Source organism: Alnus glutinosa, chromosome 7 (genome assembly GCF_958979055.1).
Source record: "Alnus glutinosa chromosome 7, dhAlnGlut1.1, whole genome shotgun sequence".
NCBI classification, from domain to species: domain Eukaryota; kingdom Viridiplantae; phylum Streptophyta; class Magnoliopsida; order Fagales; family Betulaceae; genus Alnus; species Alnus glutinosa.
This window is the reverse complement of record NC_084892.1, coordinates 6735118-6753699: the sequence shown is the minus strand read 5'-3', so window position 1 is coordinate 6753699 and position 18582 is coordinate 6735118. Positions and strand designations below refer to the sequence as shown.

At 34.6% G+C, this 18582-nt stretch overlaps 1 protein-coding gene across 2 annotated transcripts; it reads left to right on the top strand.

Moving 5' to 3' along the window:
* Positions 1–12917: 12917 nt before the first annotated feature.
* On the top strand, positions 12918–18581 carry LOC133874278 (target of rapamycin complex subunit LST8-1). 2 transcript variants are annotated; one of them, XM_062312158.1, is made up of 11 exons: positions 12918–13229; positions 13343–13456; positions 14984–15085; positions 15223–15335; positions 15453–15522; positions 16527–16604; positions 17227–17343; positions 17462–17556; positions 17716–17795; positions 17972–18031; positions 18184–18581. In XM_062312158.1, the coding sequence occupies exons 2-11, from the start codon at positions 13349–13351 to the stop codon at positions 18309–18311; spliced, it is 951 nt and encodes a 316-aa protein (XP_062168142.1). In that variant the 5' UTR covers positions 12918–13229; positions 13343–13348; the 3' UTR covers positions 18312–18581. The 2 variants fall into 2 exon arrangements, with proteins under 2 accessions (XP_062168142.1, XP_062168144.1); XM_062312160.1 differs by having other exon boundaries at positions 13338–13456.
* Position 18582: the final 1 nt, after the last annotated feature.

Sequence of the window (18582 nt, the reverse complement as noted above, 5' to 3'; positions counted from 1 at the left end):
TTTCTTTTGTCAAGTAATGCGCCCATAATAGCTGGACGCACTCGATCCCTTGCTTTGTTTGCAAACAGTAATGAGAAAGGCCATATATAGGCCCATAGACTCGACAAACCTCCACATGCTTTCTTCAAATGTTCAGCTATAATTGAAATATATATATATATGCTGCCACTGTTTCTGCAACAATCACCACTGCACCATGAGTACTGAACCTAGAGCTCAGATCGATGGAGAAGGCATGACAACATCACCGCATGTCACATGTGCGTGGGTGCACCTTGTCCACCTGTTCTTCAAGGACGACAAACAAAGTGAGCCATTAAAAGATCATGATCAGTAACTATTTCTTTTTCTTTTTTCTTTTTCCTTTATTTTTTATTTTCTAGAAAAAGAGATCGAAGTTATAATTGGTTTAATTATAGAGATCGAACTCAAGGGTGTGTGAATGCATGTAAAGATGTGGTCAGAACTTTTCATCTGGGGGATGTAAAAGAATGTGTGCTTTAGGGACAAGAAGCAAGCAGATCGTTTCAATGAAGCCCAACATTTCCATTGGTGCGCGCGCGCTGGTCTGCCCGGCCACTTGCGAGCTCAAGAGATTGTCGCAGTCCCCACAACTGTTGCAATCTTCCTCATCACGAAGCAATTCTATATTCGCTCGCTCTTTCCATATCCAGGTCACTGTTCTCTCTCTCTCTCTCTCTCTCTCTCTCTCTATAATATGACTTCAGAAATAGTTTAATGGAATTTCTACTGATGTCAGACGTACTAGATTGGGTTGCATTTTTCTTTCTTTTTTTTTTTGGTACGACTCACAGCTGTTGTTTTGTTTTATTCCTGTCAAACATATAGACCAGCATGAAATAAACTAAGACTTAGGTGGGTGCATTTAATGGGGTTGATGCTAACCCTAGTCTACACCTTTCTACACATTTTATGATCAAGATTATGGTTTGCCAGATGATTTGAAAGTTTTAGTTTAGGCGTAAAAATGAAGAGGGTCCTTGTCTCTTCGATCTTAATTCACACCGTAACTATTTTGATGATCAATTCAATGTAAAAGTTAGTCGGAAATTGATTAATGGTAAAGAATAGAACAATTATATTCTAGCTAGTTGGACAAGTTTGTGGGCAAACCTCACCCCCTTTGTGGGAGTTTTAATTTGCAACTAGCACAACTCAAAGAATGTTTTTATATTACAAAGGATGTTTTGCTCTAGATGGAATATGGCTCATGTTTCTTAAATTAAAGCATCAAATTAATATAATATAACTCTAGATACCAATTAATTCTCTTTAATTGTACTTGTTTGAAACCTTGTAAAATTTCAGTCCTTGAAGAAGTACTGTACGCACACGTATTTGTTTAAGGGATTTCTATATATATGATGCTTTATCTCCTTGATTGCCTCATTAATTAATAAAACAATAAATTGTTTTTATGTTTTTAAGAGTAAGAAAAGATGAAAAACAAAAATTTTAACCAATTAAAATTGAGGCTAACATCTTGCTGCAAAGCTGACAAGCACGGGTACTGCCCACTTCACTCTTATGGGGCCTTTTTTGTCACTTGATTTAATTAGGGTTTGAGACGCGCTTGTGACAATATATGTAGGGACGGGCATGGATATATATAAAAGGGAAAGCCAAAGTACCATTTTTGTTGTATAGTGGGGTATGTTCTCTTACATTTGTGACCACATGAAAGTGTAGGTGTACCTTAAATCTAGGCTTTGCCTCTTAATTCCTCCTTCACTTGATTTGGATTAGAATTATTATTATTAATATTATCACAGATCGATGAAAAGTTCAGGCAACCAATCAATTAAAGAGGATGGATATTGGGAAAGTTGGCTTTTCCTAATCTATGCTGTATATATAGGAGAGTTTACGTACGTATTTGATTTCCATGTAATAAGTTGTACGTGTACAAGGTTTCTTCATTAGAATGGATGACAATATATTGTTGGGTTGCAACAGTGCTGCTCGATCTGCTGAAAACATGAACGGCTCTTAGAACATGCCTTGCGGGGTGCGATTTCGAACACTATAAAAGGCTTTTGGCCTCTTTTCACTGGACACCAATTGATTTTCAAAAGAAATGGTTAAACGCCCGATCCAACAAATGTTTTCATAGCCAGTTTCATGGGTTCAAGTCTCGCGTGTGTCACGTTGTGGGAGGGATTGTTGGGGTTCAATAATGCAGCTCTACTCACGTAGATGACTCTTAGAACAAACCTTGCGAAGTGCGATTTAGAATGCCATAGAAGCTTTTACTTCCCTCGATCCCTGGCACTACTTAGTTTTCAAATAAGATTCTAAAAGGCATGATATAACATATTTGATATATAGTACATATTTATTTATTATTATATGGACATAATTAATTTTCCTCTAAACTGAGTTGAAAATATCTATAAAAATGGCAAATGTTCTTAAAGCATGTGATTCTTATATGTATTTTTAAAATGTATGTACTGGAAATCACATAATCTAATATATACCAGTGTCACATGCTCTGTTGATCCAATTAAAGGAGAATCACGTACATAATCTAATAATTAAGAGCGGAAATCACATGCTCTAAATAGGTATTGATGACGGTCAAAATTGTGTCCTTATTATATGTTTCATTTCAATTCAATCATATTTTGTGATAATTTTATACATGCATGTACCCCAAATATATATATATTGTATGCTGAAGATCTGTGCGTTTATAAATTAAGATCAATGTGTATACGTATCCTTTGACATTTCTTTTCAACAATTTCTATTTTGAATTTGCGATCTAATTAATTCATGGATCGATCTGGGCATTTTCCAGAATCGGATACACGTGCAATGTTTGATATTTGACAGCTGAAACTTTAGCCTTTACATCTGATATTTCTAAGACATTTGTGATCTTAAAATATCGACCCAAACTGTGATCTTTATAAAATTTAAGTATAGTTTAGCCCCTAAGACAGGATTAAGATTGGTGCTAAGGAAAATTCAAGACATTTTTCTGCTTAAGATACATATAATTAAAACAGTTTAGCAAAAATATATAAAAATAAAACTAATATTTTATAAAAGCAGAAATTATTCCAAAAAGAAAAAAAGAGAGACATTATTTGCATCTCAGTAAACTATCAATTATTTTGAGCAACAAAGCCCAAAAGATCGCCTTTATGTCCTTATAGTTGGCGTAAAACGACAAAAGCCATAATAAAGAAGTGTATCGTGCAAGAACCAAATTAATCTGTGTCTCTGGATCACTTCACTAAGCACAGAATCCCTAGGGTACTGTTGACAAATTCTTGGGGTTTGGGGGTTTGCAAAGGAGAAAATCCAACATGTTAGCACAATTCCGGTGTGTATACATGGAGTGGGTGAAGCCCTATAAGCATTTGGCTTTGTGATTGATCACGTAAAAATATATAATTTAAAAAAAACTACAGAGCACGTACATTTTCTGTATTATTCGTCAAAAACAAGAATATTTTATGTATATATATTCATGGGATCGACGTTAAAATAAATAAATAATGTAGAGCTAAAAAAGAAAAGGGAACCAAATCTAACATGTAGTAAAAGGGGAGCCGGCCGCTGCGTGTTGACCAGTGATCCCATGCTCCATATATCCTTTTGCTGCGTTTCCAAGACAGCACGAGTGTGTACGTTTGCGTTGTAGCTTTCGAGACCCATGTATGTATATATAAACACCACTTTGAGTTTCCATGTCCATGTCTTGTTCTGAGATTTCCAGACATCTCTGCCCTGCTGTTTGCAAATCCCCATTTATAATCAACACAAATAAACAAACCTCCAATTAATATATATTAATTGTCTTTTTTTTTTCTTTAGGTATATAATAGTGTTATCTTATGTCGTATATATGGCCGCTTTTCAGTTGGATGAGTGCCAGTGATTTCCATTATTACCCAACTTAATTTGTTGATGTAGTCTAAAGATTGACGACATAATAGTAAGATAGTGTTAGAATAAATTATAAACGCGTGGTTTTTAACATTACTCTTTAAGCATTGGCTCCTTTGTGTATGCGAAGTTAGTGAATACTAGATGTTTGATGGAAGAGACTTGTTGTATGTACATCTCCGGTACATCTGTCATATATTTTTTTCAAATCAACCATTGAATCTATTTGTAAGTATTAATAGTCGAAGTTAAAAAAAAATATGTATTGAGATGTATAAAATATATAAAAATATCATTTCTATTGATAGAATATCACTCCACAGACAGGGCCTCAAATACCTTGATTGGTACGCTCTCAAGGCACCCCGCAAGGTAAGACCTCACTCAGAGCCCACCTGACGGGGCATCTTGCTCAGTCACTACAACGACGGGGCCTCAAAGACGATATGCTTTCAAGGCACCCTATGACCTAGTTTGGAGCTCGTCCGAGAGGGCACCTTGCTCAATATACAACAACGGGGTATCAAAGACCTTGTTCGATATGCTCTCAAGGCACCCTAAGACCTCACTCAACATTAGTTCGATGAGGCACCTCGTTGGGTCACTACAGAATGGGGCTTCAAAGACCTTGATCGATATGCTCTAAACGCACCTGAAGATCTAGCTAGCTCGGCGCCCGCCCAACTGGCACCTTGCTCAGTCACTACACCAACGAGCATTACCACAAAAAAAAAAAAAAAAAAAAAAAAAAAAAAAAGGCTTTTTGAGCCTCTTTTTTTTTTTTTTTTTAGCCGTTTTAAAGCTTAAAAAGGGCTCAAAACAATTTGAACCTTTTTGACAACGGCTCAAACCATAGGGTTGGTAATTCTCGGTTTGAGTCTTTTGAGTCCAAAACGGCTCAAACTGTTTTGAGATGTTTTGGTTTAAACGGCTCAAACAGTTTTAAGTCGTTTTGGGTCCCGAACTGCTCAAATGGCTTGAGACGCTTTGACAAAAACGGCTCCAACCATTTGGAGCCGTTTTCAGACATAAAAACGACTCTAAACCCAATAATAATAATAATAATAAAAAATAAAAATCAAATACCTGATAACAAGAATATTGTTTACATTTATGAGCTCATAAACAATCACATACACTCATAATCCGAACTCCATACACTCATAAACAATCACTATAGCTTGATGTACACACCAAGCCATAAAAACATTAACAAATAAAAGAACATATAAACATAAATAATATCATTCAAACCCCAACATATATAATACAAACTCCAAAACGTTCAAAGTAATTTCAAAACATAATATATATATATATATATATATATATATATATATATATATATATATATATATATATATATATATATATATAAAAGTTATTTACAATCACAAACCAACCAAGTCCAACCGATATAAACAATATTTACATCATTTACAAACTTCCACCTACATTCAAAACGACTCAAGATATTGTATGTGACGACAAGCGCTCATGCGAATCATCATCCTGAGTTGAGGGCATATCACCTACATTAGTGATTCAGATGAAATGTATGTTATATAACTATATATATATATAACTAATAACGATACACGTAACATTTTCAACAGTACAGACTAAAAGAATCACACTTCGTTAATTAGTTAATCATGTTGGGAGCTAACCTAGTCGATTGGCCATTGAAAATTTCACCCTCACGACATTAGTTGATTCAATGTCTTGCATAGCCGTAGTGTTGCCCACTAGTGTAGCATTGGCAGCCGCAAGATTTTCCATCATATTTTTCCTATTCTCTATCACTTGACTTTGGATCATCTCCCGTTCCTCTGTTCTTCTATTCTCTTCCTCCCATCTCCTCTCTCGTTCCTCTGTTCTTCTCCTCTCTTCCTCCCATCTCCCTTCTCGTTCCTCTGTTCTTATCATCTCTTAGCTTCCTCCCATCTTTCATCTGTTCTTCTCTTATCTTCCTCCCATTGTGCCTTCAGTTCATTTATTTGAGTATTGACTGCAGCTTCTTGAGACAAGCATGATACAAATGAGCGAGAAGTGGGTCTTACTGATAGTGCAATGGCTCAAGCCCAACACCATGAACACAACTCGAGTATTTAGTTGTTTCCACTGCCCTTGCAAACGCACCATCTTCGACCCACAATATTGAACCCTGTGGAGATACAAAATTCGTTCTTGCAGTGTCCTCGGCCATCAGCTCCCTAAGCTTGTCCTGTCATATATATATATATTAAATGTGTTAATTATTAAACACTTAATTGACTCGGTAAATATTTATATTATTTCTATATATATGATAAATTCAACAAAACACAAACTAAATTACTAAGTTAAGCACGCACAATTGTCTCTAGAGCTGATTGAGTGCTAGGCGTCCCATCCCTTTTTGTGTGGGTTGCAAGAAAAACTTCCGCTCGGGTGGGTGTCGCTTGCTTTAATATCTCCTACGAAAACAAACAATATAAATTAACCAACATTAGTCATGAATGTGAGAATGTGATTTTAATAAGAAATTCTATATATATAATCTTACTTTTTACACTGATACATAACAAATCTGTAAAACAAACAACTCTTATCCTTATTACAATATATCTCCACAAGCACTTCATAAGAAAATGAAATTGGAGTACCAAAAACTAATTGACAAACATTACGTTGTAACAATATGCCTTGTGCATGTGTACGTGGAAGTTTAGGAGGTTATTATCATAACTCAAACATTCAATAGATGAAAAAGCACATTTGAATTGTATGTTTGAAGACAAGCTTTCAACAATTGATGGTGTTTGCTACATTTCTTCATTATTCTAATAAGGTTCTGTTTTATAGTGTTGCATGATCTGTGTACTTAGGTGAGAAAAGAAATTACTTCTTTCCTGAATTTAAGCAGTTTACTTATTAGGGAGTAAATGGCCAAAAAAGCATGTAACTCATTTTTATGGTATACAAACATATCAATTTATCTCAAATCACATATGTTGCTATATGGAATAATTCAAGTTCTGTAGAATGTGTTGATCCTGTCTTTTGAGTTTTGATTTATAGTAAGTTATGATTGATATTATTATAATTCAATTATGGATAATGTGTGATATATGTCTTCTCCATAAATTGAGCTTCATAACTTTATAAGTTCATGCCCACATGCCACAACAATAATAAGAAATCCAATTAGAGCCGTTTTTACTAAAACGGCTCAATATCTATTTTGAGTCGTTTTAACTAAAACGACTCCAATAAAAACAGCTCAAAAAACCTTTTTTTTTTTTTATTTTTTTTTTTATTTGTATTGGAGGCCTCAAAGACCTTGATCGATATGCTCTTAAGGCACTGTAAGACCTCTCTCGATGCCCACCCGACGAGGCTCCTTGATCGAACGCTGCACCAACGAGGCCTCAAAGACCTTGATTGATAGGCTTTCAAGGAACCCTAAGACCTCGCTCAGCATCCGCCCTAGGGGGCACCTTGTTTGGTCACTACATTGACAAGGCCTCGAAGACCTTGATCGATACGCTCTCAATGCACCCTAAGACCTCATTCGACACCTGCCCGACGAGGCATCTTGCTTGGTCACTACACCAACAGGGCCTCAAAAAACTTGATTGATATGCTTTCAAGGTACCTAAGACCTCCCTCGACACCAAACTATTCTACCTGTATTTGAGCAAACATAGCTGCCGGACCAATAGACCAAAGACACAACCTTTTCCCACGCACCTACACTAAAAACCTTGCCTTATTAACGATTTGTCAAATACCGAGCCACGGGCTCGAAGGGGGCAAAGGACTATGGTCCGTGCTGGGCGACCCCCAAAAGTTCTTAGTATTAAAGGCCAAAGGCAACTCCGATTGCAAGTAAAAACTAAATTCCCAATGACCAATCAGCTGAACAAGTCATCCATAGGAATAGGGGCAACTGGTGATACACTAAATAATCACCCTCATAAGAAATAAGTTCTACTTATTAATTACCCATCTACCCTCGACCTATTCGAGTAAAGAAAGAGTCGTTGATAGCCTCCTCAAAAAGAAACTAATTAAGTCTAAATAGGAGTGTCGCCTTCCAAACCCAAAGGAAATATTGCATCGCCTTCTATATGGGCACCTCGGATGATGGCTCTTGCCTTGTGAACCTCATCTAAAACAAGGAAAATCCTTATAAAATGCTCACAACTTTGCATCGCAAGTAGGCGTGATCATTGTGTCTTAGTACTTTTGTGTTTTCTCTATTCACTCATGATGAGCTCTTACTAACTTAAGCATCGAAAGTTTTTCACCGATCTCCCATTCGGCTCACGTCACCCTAATTGTTTTACTTGTGTTTTGCAGGAGTCTCTTTGTATATCTAACCATCTAAAAATATGCTTAAACAAATATAATCAAGTCAATGTAATAAAAAAGAAATCGTAGAGGACATTTATTACAATGGAGCCTCGGACACTAAACCACTTAAATCTCTCATTTCATTTTCTCTGTTCTTTCATTATAATATATATCTCTTTATTTTGTTTAAATTTTATTATATGTTTGAACTAGTATAAATTAAACAAACAAATAAAAGTACTGGTCTAGCAGGTTATAAATACACCAAATCACTCGAAGTTCCGCTAGCTGTACAAAATGAAGGAAGCATGGAAGTTAACAACATAAAAAAAGATTGGCTTTAATTAACTCATAAATTGCTTCTTCAGGCTCGTGTATATATATATATAACAGTCGGAATTAATGCCCATCTGATCGGCCTACTGCCTACAGGAAGGTACTCCACTCGCATTAAAGCTCGTGCTTTGTTGTTGGGACAAAGGCCAGGCGGACATCAAACGAAAGACCAAAAACACAAACATGGCTTGCTTCCTCAATTACCGAATACGGACGTGTGAGGAAACTCAGCTCCAACTTGGATTTGACGCTTGTTTAACTGGTCTTCTCGGACGTCCACATCGCCTCCCTGAGTATGAAAAATTGAAAATGGCCGAATAGGAATATGTGTATATATATATATTTGTTCGTATTTTTGACTCAACTTATTTTAAAATCGTAATGACCATAAATCTATTAAAATGAATAATTTTTTAAAAAGTCTAATTTGAGAGAACAAAAAAAATTAACAATATTGCATCGTTGGAACAAGACGGTTATATATATCTTCAAATGAATGACAAGAACAAGCTCCGGTTCAAATGATAAAAAAGACTCTTAATTAAGATCGATCACATAAGCAAATTCGGACAAGGATTGGTTGGAATGTTCGTTGGACCAAACATGATAGTTCTCTGGATGGATGTTTCACATTCATGATTCATGTGTGCATTAATGTCAAAACAGTGATTCGGATGTTATGGAGTACCAACGCAATAAAACCAGAAGAGCTACATGCATTGAACTATATAGATATATATCGTCATCCTTATCAGGGCCGGCTGGATAAAAATTTAAATAATTTTTTAATATTTAAATATTAATTCAATTCAATTTATTTTAATATTTATATTATTTAATATGTAAATTAGAACACTTTCTTCTATTTATAAAATGTTTTTTAATAACTTAATTAATTATTAGATATAGAATAACTTATCACTTGATCCAAATACAGGAAATAATAAGATTTGAAGAAAAATAAAGAGAAAAATAGAAATAAGTTATATAAAGATTTATGTCTAATAAAACATAATGCCGAAAAATTGTTGGACATTGAAAACACACCGATGGTATAATTCTATCTATTATGCACAATGCAAACAATGAGAATGTATGCACTTTGAATACTTTTCATATTTTTCTAAACATGCAATTCAAATAAACGTTAGTGAAAAAATTATGCACGTTGGACTAATTTCATGAATGTAAAAATGGGGCTTTTAAAAAGAGTAAATAAGTGAAGCTTTTCAAGAATTTTTATGGATGTTTTTTCGGAATGTGAATAATGAGACTTTCAATTTGTAATTACTTTTACCATGATTGAGGGCCTTAGTTATAAACTATTTACTAAATTTTTACTATATTAGAATCTTAAAATTTGTTTTCGAAATAATATTTATTGTACAATTATTAAGTGCGAACTTTAATTAAAGAGTATTTTATTAACTTTTTACCATATTAGAGCCTTCAAATGCTTTTTTGAGCCTTAATTTTTTTTTTTTTTTAAAAAAAAAGTACATAAATTTACTGTATTATTATTAGTTGGGGGTCTTAGGCGACCACTTAAGGCTCGAGCCACCCATAATCCTTACAAAGCTTATGATAATCGAGAAGTACTATACTTATATATCAATTTTAATTATTTTATTTTAAAAAAATTGATTTTCTAATGATATATCAGTTATGAATGAGATTTAATATTTTGAAAAATGTGTCACAATCTCATGAGATGATAACATATCACTTGAAAACTACTTTTGAGAAAGAAAAAATTTGAGAGGTAGAGCATTTCTGGCAATTAATTAATGAAGGCCCAATCTCTTTAAGTCATGCACTGCTGATGGACCAGAAGAAGTCAAGAAGGATATAAGGTTTGTATTATTGTTGGAAGAGAGTCCAAAGATGTTGTCGTTTTCATTCATAAGTTTGATAGACCCTACTGTTTAATCACCTCGTTAGAGGTTTTCATAAAGTGGGTGGCCACTTTTGTTGTTTGATAATGATTTTGGATTGAATGTTTTGGCGTTATACAATGGTGAAAGAAGTATTTTTGGTCTGGTTTATATCTGAAAAGTACTTTTTGTTGTGAATTATTTGTTAATAATTTTGATAGAAACTTTACTTTAACCCCCTTTAACTTTTGTCACATTTATAATTATTTTTCTAATTAAACTTCAAAAACTCTAAATTTTATTATAATTTTTCATTTTTTTTTTTCAATTTCACCCACCTGTCAGGATTTTAATGAAAAATCCTAACGGATGGGTGTTAAAATCTTCGAAATACCCCATTTTTTTTAAAAAAAAATGACAAAGATTTAGACGTGGTCAGGATCTAACAAAATTTTAAAAAATACTCATCCTTGAATATTTGAATTAGAAAAATTGTATCAGTGGTCACTGTGATTGACCTAAATTACAAATCACTCTATGTCGTATCAAAATTAATTCAGCTAGAAGCCCATAAGGTTGGCCTAATTTACAAGTTACTCACTGGAGTTAAATTCTGTTAAAAATTTTAACAGATTCTGTTAGCCGCTACGTCAGCACCAATAAGATGGCGACACGTATCACACTTAATAAAAAAAATTAAAAAAATGAAAGGGGTAGCTGCCAGTTGAGCAACCATCCCCAGCCAATCGGGGGTGGTCACGAGCAACCCCAGAGGTGACCAAGGGTGGCACGACGCCACCCCCGAGAGTTTGTGAATATATTAAATTGAGAATTTTTTAAATTTGTGGGGTAATTACAAAAGCAACGTTAAGTCAAAAGAATTAAGGCCTCGTTTGGTTTGCGGATTAGACCCATGGAAAGGAATAACTATTCCTACTGAATAGCTATTCCTTTGTTTGGTTGTATATTATTTAAGGGAATAGTTATTCCCATGGAATAGCTATTCCCTTACGAAGAGGAATAGGTATTCCACTAAAAAAGGAGTGGAATACTTATTCCTTTCCTGTGGGAATAAATAAAATTCGTCTTTTGCCCAAAAACCCCAACCCTCTCAACATTCAAGTCTCTTATCCCTCTCTCTCTGTTTCTCAACTCATGGTGTATTTGGATACGAAATTTTGAAAATAAAATATAATTCTGATTCTACTTTTTTTAAAAATAAATCATATTTTATTCAACTTTTTATAAACAAATAATATTTTATTCAATTTTTTTTTGTCTTTCTAAAAAGTCAAATCTCAAAATTCGCAAACAGAACAAGAATTTAATTCTGATTTCAAAAATTCATTACTCAAATGCACCATCAGTATCTCTCTCCATCTCTGCAATTATATTCTCATCCCCCTCTCTCTGTTTCTCAACCCAACTTAATTTGTTGTGGGTCAGTCTTTTTTTTTTTTTTTTTTTTTCCTATGATTTAGCCTACAGAATGCACTTAGACGTAGCAAAACGAGTACCTCTTAATATCGGGAGGACTCCAATTGCCTGGTGGAGGTTTGAGAAAAACTTTGTAAGCAAAGAACGAATGTTTGTTGCTGAAAAACAAATAAAAAATAATAAAATAAAAAGGGCTTTGCAGATGATTTATTTTTTTATGATGATTATGTTTTTTTTTTTTTTCTTTTTTTTTTTTTCTTTTTCTTATAAATCATTTTACTTTATAAGCAAAGAATGAATGTTTGTTGCTGGAAAACAAATAAAAAAGAATAAAATAAAAAGGGCTTTGCAGATGATCTATTTTTTTTCTTTTTATTTTTTTATGATGGTGATATGATGATTATATGTGTGTGTGTGTGTGTTTTTTTTTTCCTTACAAATCATTTTGTAGCGTAATTGTATATGAAAAAAAAAAAAAAAAAAAAAAGCCATGAACTCTATGAAATTAAAAAAAAAAAAAAAAAAAAAAAACAAAAAAAAGGTCATAGTATGATTGTTTATGTTTCTAAAATAAAGAAAAAAAATGTCCTTAAGAATATAAATTATATTTTTATCATAAGGGTGTTTTAGGAAATTTGATTATAATATGATTTCATTTACCAATGTATTGCACTATACCAAACAAAAGAATACATATGCAATGTTCTATTCCACTGTTACAACCAAACAAAAGAATAGGAATAGTTATTCCATTCCACCTTCATCTATTCCCAGGAATAGTTATTCCTTTTCCTAATGGAATAGACATTCCACAAACCAAACGAGGCCTAAGTGAAATTTCTCGATAATTTTGAGAAGAGTGTATTTTGTTTTAAATTAGGGTAACCGAGAGAATCCACAGAAACACACTATTGGGCTTAGAAAGCCCACACATGTTGTTCTGTTTCTCCATTTCAATTAAAGAGAGTCCAAGAACCCAACAAATAAAAGAATTGCCCAGTGATCCCTTTTGTTCCCGAGACCTAAACCAAATAAATAAATGCCCCGCTCTCTCTGCAGCTCACAAAAACCCATGAAAGCCCTAATTCCACAATTTTCACTGCATTAAAAGCTAAATCAACCTTCATTACCGTTTCCCCTTTACTCTAGCACCTGAAAATTTCTCAACTTTGCACTTCAATTTTGTCATTTGCCATTTGCCATTTGATCACCATTAAACTTTTTTTTTTTTTTTTTTTCCTGCTCTTGGTTACTGTTTTGCGAGATTTAACAGGCACTATATATTTGTGTATATATATGTATATTCAACCCTGTTTTTAGGTTGGTTTCTATTTTGATGCTTACAGTTTCTTCTTTGATTTTTTTTTTTTTTTTGGATAATTTGATGTGCTAAGCGTTTTGCTAAGTAGTGTGTTACTGTTGATTAAGAGCAGATTGATATGACCCAACCGTCGGTGATACTTGCAACAGCTAGCTATGATCACACAATTCGTTTTTGGGAGGCCAAAAGTGGTCGCTGCTACCGTACTATTCAATACCCGGATTCGGTTTGTTCCTAAATCCTCTGTTTCTTTATTGCTTTGGTGTTCGTTATGCATGATTTGATCGTATAGTTTGTTTAAAAGGATTGACTTGAGCTTTGAAACGATGTTTCTTATCTGATTTTTTTTTTTTTGGTAAGTAATCAAGTTTCTTATCTGAATTTATGGCATACATGTTATAGTGATGGGGGTTACGAAGTACCGAAGCATGGGAAGAATCAAATTAGTTTACTTGTTTTGGTAGATGCGTAAATGGATTGCAGCTTAATGGCGAAATATGAAATTGCATAGGCCTCGATCGACATCCTTTATTAAATCCCTGTTGCACTGGTCGAACCCACTATAGTAATATCCATAATCCCCTGATTTGTTGTGTGTGTGTGTGTGTATATATATATATATATATATACACACATACATACATGCGGACACCCTTGATCCAATTGTCAAATCCAGCCATAATTAGATTGATAAACGTAGAAAATACCTACTTTTGATTTGTGGTCATCAATCATATTACATAGGTTGTGAATGCCGCCGAAGTGGTGTCATCAGCACTGTGACATCCATCTTTAGTATAATGAATTTAAGATTTTCAAAGATATTAGAGAATGACTTCTGGTTTATGTTGGGCTAGTACTACTAATGCTTGCCAAAAACCAGTGTTTAGGTTTGGATGATTACAACCATTGATTGACTGACCCTGAGCTGTATGGATTGTAGAGAAGATTATTTTACCTGAACTTCCCTCTTCTCCCGTTGAGTTGCCTTGGTTCAGGGGAATTGGACTGCAAAAAGAGGAACTATGATTTCCTTGATATGCTCGTCACACTTTAGTATGGGCTTTCAAATATCCAGTGATTGTGCCATACCTTGGGTTGTCACACTTTGGTGCAAAAACCGATGGGAACAATTGGTTGGTATGTTTTTTTAGAAAAGAAAAGAAGAAACAAAAAGCATACTAATTTCAAATGAGTGGTTTGGGGTATTGCAGATGCATAATCTTGAGAGGAGCTTCAGCTGAAATATTATGTTTCGGGTTGCCCAAAGCTATATGGCTTTTTAGTCGTGTTGTTATGATAATAGCACATTTATTTGAATTGAAGCTACACATGTACTGTATATAACATCTGGACACTTCATTTCCTGTGTAGGAGTTGTACTTTGATCAATACTATCATAATCCTATTGCATATGAATTTTATTTAACCTTCTTGATTATTTATACAAGGTGACAAACAGTATTTGGGTGTATTTCCCTATGTCCCTTTTTCATTGCTGAAAGAAAAGCAAGAAAGTTTATGTATTGGTTTTGTGTACAATAAATAAATTCGACCAAGCCATGCTGTATGAGCTTGGAATGGAGCATTTTTGCGGTTCGCTGGTCCATATAATAAAAAATGTAAAACTTAATTGTCTTCCTTCTTCCTTACTGTTTCTTGGCCATCATGCTTTGTTTTGATATATGGAAAAATTTCTGACACTTCTAAATACTTCATGCTGCATCTGATTTGCCATATGTGACTTGCACAGCATATCAATAGGCTTGAGATAACCCCAGATAAACGCTTCCTGGCTGCAGCTGGTAATCCTCACATTCGATTGTTTGATGTTAATTCAAACAGCCCTCAGCCAGTATGTCTCTCCCACAATGTCTTACGTATCAAAGGAAAAAAAAGAAGAAAAGAATTGTTTAATTAATACTCATTATTGGCTTTACATATTTTCTTCTATGGGCTGATGTGGATTATATTTTTCTGATTGCATTACAGGTGATGAGCTATGATTCACATACTAATAATGTGATGGCGGTGGGGTTTCAATGTGATGGAAATTGGATGTATTCGGGTTCTGAGGATGGCACAGTAAAAATTTGGGATTTGAGGTAAAAGTTATCTTCCCTAGAAAATATGTTGTGGACTTTTTATTTATTAATTGTTTTTCTATGCCCTCTTAATCTTTTGATATTATTTAGACTTATTCTTATTTAGATGAAGTGCAGGGCTCCAGGTTGTCAAAGGGAATATGAAAGCCGAGCAGCTGTCAACACTGTTGTACTGCACCCAAACCAGGTTGAGTACCATAGTTTCTTTACAGCCATTGAATATTAACTTTGATATAAATACTGTTAGTTTCTATGTAATTGTTGAGAAGACATAGGAAAAAGTATTGAAATCTTATAATAAGTAGTGCGTGGAGTGGCTACTTTAAATCCTTAGCTTTTACTTTGTCGTCCTTGTTTTGTGGCTATGAAATGGGCTCTCAGGGCTCCTTATGCAAGTTCATTTAATTAATGAATCTTTCTTTAGAATCTTATGTAAAGGAATTCTTTTCCTATTTTCTTTATTGTAGTTTTAAAAATTGTTCAGGAAATTATAAAAAATCTTCTAATAATAATCTTGGTAGACAAGTCTGGATAATAGAGGTCCCTAAGGGTATCTCAATCAACTGGGGACTACGCCTCATGAAGTGGAGTTCACTAGTTCCATCTCCCCTTGGAGACAAAATTACTTATAAAAAAGAAGTCTGGATAATAGAGAAGTTACTTCATTTTCCCTGCTTCGATAGATTTTTGAATATGATTTTGAACCAGCTGGCTCTCTCTCTCTCCAAATAGCCTTTAGTATATATCACCAGGGGACTGCATTTGCAAGCAAACTTTTTTTGCAGTGCCTTAGGTGCCATTGCTGTGACTTTTTAGTTGGCAAATTAGTCTAGTTATCTTGAGACGAGATTGGCCATCAATATCCCTTGTTTCAATTGCTTCATGGGATCTACCTCTTTGGTTCTTTCCAATTAAAATTATTCTTAAGGTGTTCTTAATTTGATTATTGTCCTTTGCTAACATTCACTCTTGTCCAAAAAATTGGATTGCATTCCACAGTGCTCTTGTTGGGGGTGTCCACTATGGTTTATGACATGTTTTGACTAATGCAATAATTTGGATGGTTATATTATTATTCCGTACAATTGTAAAGTTGTTAGCTAGTTGTAGTAGTGGTGTTTATTAGATTATACATGTAGTATTGGTGTATCCATAGCATGCTAATATAATTCTATGCATGTGGTCTTGCAGACCGAACTTATATCTGGGGACCAGAATGGGAATATTCGTGTGTGGGATTTAACAGCAAATTCATGCAGCTGCGAATTGGTATGCTTTGTTTCCTTGTTTTTCAGTACATCTTGAATCAGGGTGGCAAATTTAGGATGTCATATTATTTTCTCTTGGAAGTTTTACTGTTATTTGGGTAAGAGATATCAGTTTGTTATTCTATACCAAAAAGGACAATTAGTTATTAAGAAGGCAGATATTTAATTATTGTCAGGAGAGTTACAGAAAATTTGCAGAGAATTCTGACTGAAAACTGCCTCGAAAAGCACAGGAATATGTTGTAATCTGTTTTGTAGGCAAACTCTAAAGCCTTGGGATTGAGTGCAGCTGATGTCAGGTCATATAGAATTTTGGTGATTTATTTTAGAGCATGATTTTCTGATGAAGTGTCTGAAATTAACCCTAATGTTTTCACGATTTTACTCGTCTCATACAGCTTAATGTACTAAGATGGTCCTCCTCTAATCAAAGGGAGTTTTGTCTTCATGACTTCAAGCGGGCAAACCGCTTTGAAAATTTTACCCTCTAGAAAATGTTAAATCCTTTGCATTCTTCTCCCTCTCTCTCTCTCCCCTTCCCCCCCCCCCCCCCCCCCCCCCCCCCCCCCAAAAAAAAAAAAAAAGAGGTTTAAAAATATCATTATTCTACGTTGTCTATCTAGGTGCCAGAGGTCGATACTGCAGTACGGTCTCTAACTGTAATGTGGGATGGGACCTTGGTTGTTGCTGCAAATAATCATGGGACATGTTATGTTTGGCGCTTGCTACGAGGGACCCAGGTAGCACCTTCATGCACTTCACAATCTGATGAAAAAGGCTTAATTGAGTTTAGTTGAGTTGTCTATGTTGCCCTGATATCATATTTGGCTTGTGCCACATTGAATTATTTTCTTGCAGACTATGACAAACTTTGAGCCACTTCATAAGCTGCAAGCACATAAGGAATATATCCTTAAGTGCCTTCTTTCACCCGAGTTCTGTGAGCCACAGAGGCAACTCCCTAGATTTAATATCTTCATTTCTCTATTCTTTTTTTATTTTTATTTTTATTTTATCAAATATGTATCTTACTTGCATATTGCTTTGTTTATGCCTAACTTTCTGCCTGCTGTAAGATGTTAGCTAATTTCTGCTTGCATTACATTTTCTAGATATCTAGCTACTGCGTCTGCTGACCACACTGTCAAGATATGGAATGTCGATGGCTTCACATTAGAGAAAACTCTAACAGGTATTCATCAAGTCACAACTTTCTATTGTGCTTGCTGTTTTATTTACATGTCAAAAATAGACCCAGTAGTTAATTTCTGCTTGCATTACATTTTCTAGATATCTAGCTACTGCGTCTGCTTCTGTTACTATTGAGCCAATGGTGATATTGATTTTACTTCTCCATGTGCTTTCCAGGACATCAACGCTGGGTATGGGACTGTGTGTTCTCAGTCGATGGCGCCTATCTTATAACAGGTATTTGTATTAAAAACTCTCTTTCAAGGCAGGCTGGTTCTACTACTTAGGATCTAGGCTATGATCTATTAAACAAGAAGCAGCTCTTCCTAAATTATATTCGTTACTATAACTCCAATTAATTTTGGCACCTCCATCCCTTATCCGTGCAGCTTCGTCTGACACAACGGCGAGACTTTGGAACATGTCAAATGGCGAAGAAATCAAGGTGTATCAGGGACATCATAAAGCAACTGTTTGCTGTGCTCTCCATGATGGAGCCGAACCCTCTCCAACGTGAATCTACAATACTCTTAGTTTGCTTCATGTGCATGCGTGTATTCTGAGCATATGGGAGCAACATTTTTGTACATTGATTAACGTGTATATCTATCTTTGTATGAAAAGATTTGTGTTGCTGTAATGGGTGATAAGTGTTTTTTTGCCAATAATGATTGCTATGGAAAGTCACAGAAAAGGTTATCACATAGTAGCAACTACGTGTAATATTAGCACAATGATGAAAACTTTTTAATTTTTTTTAATTATTATTATTATTACTTTTTTTTTTT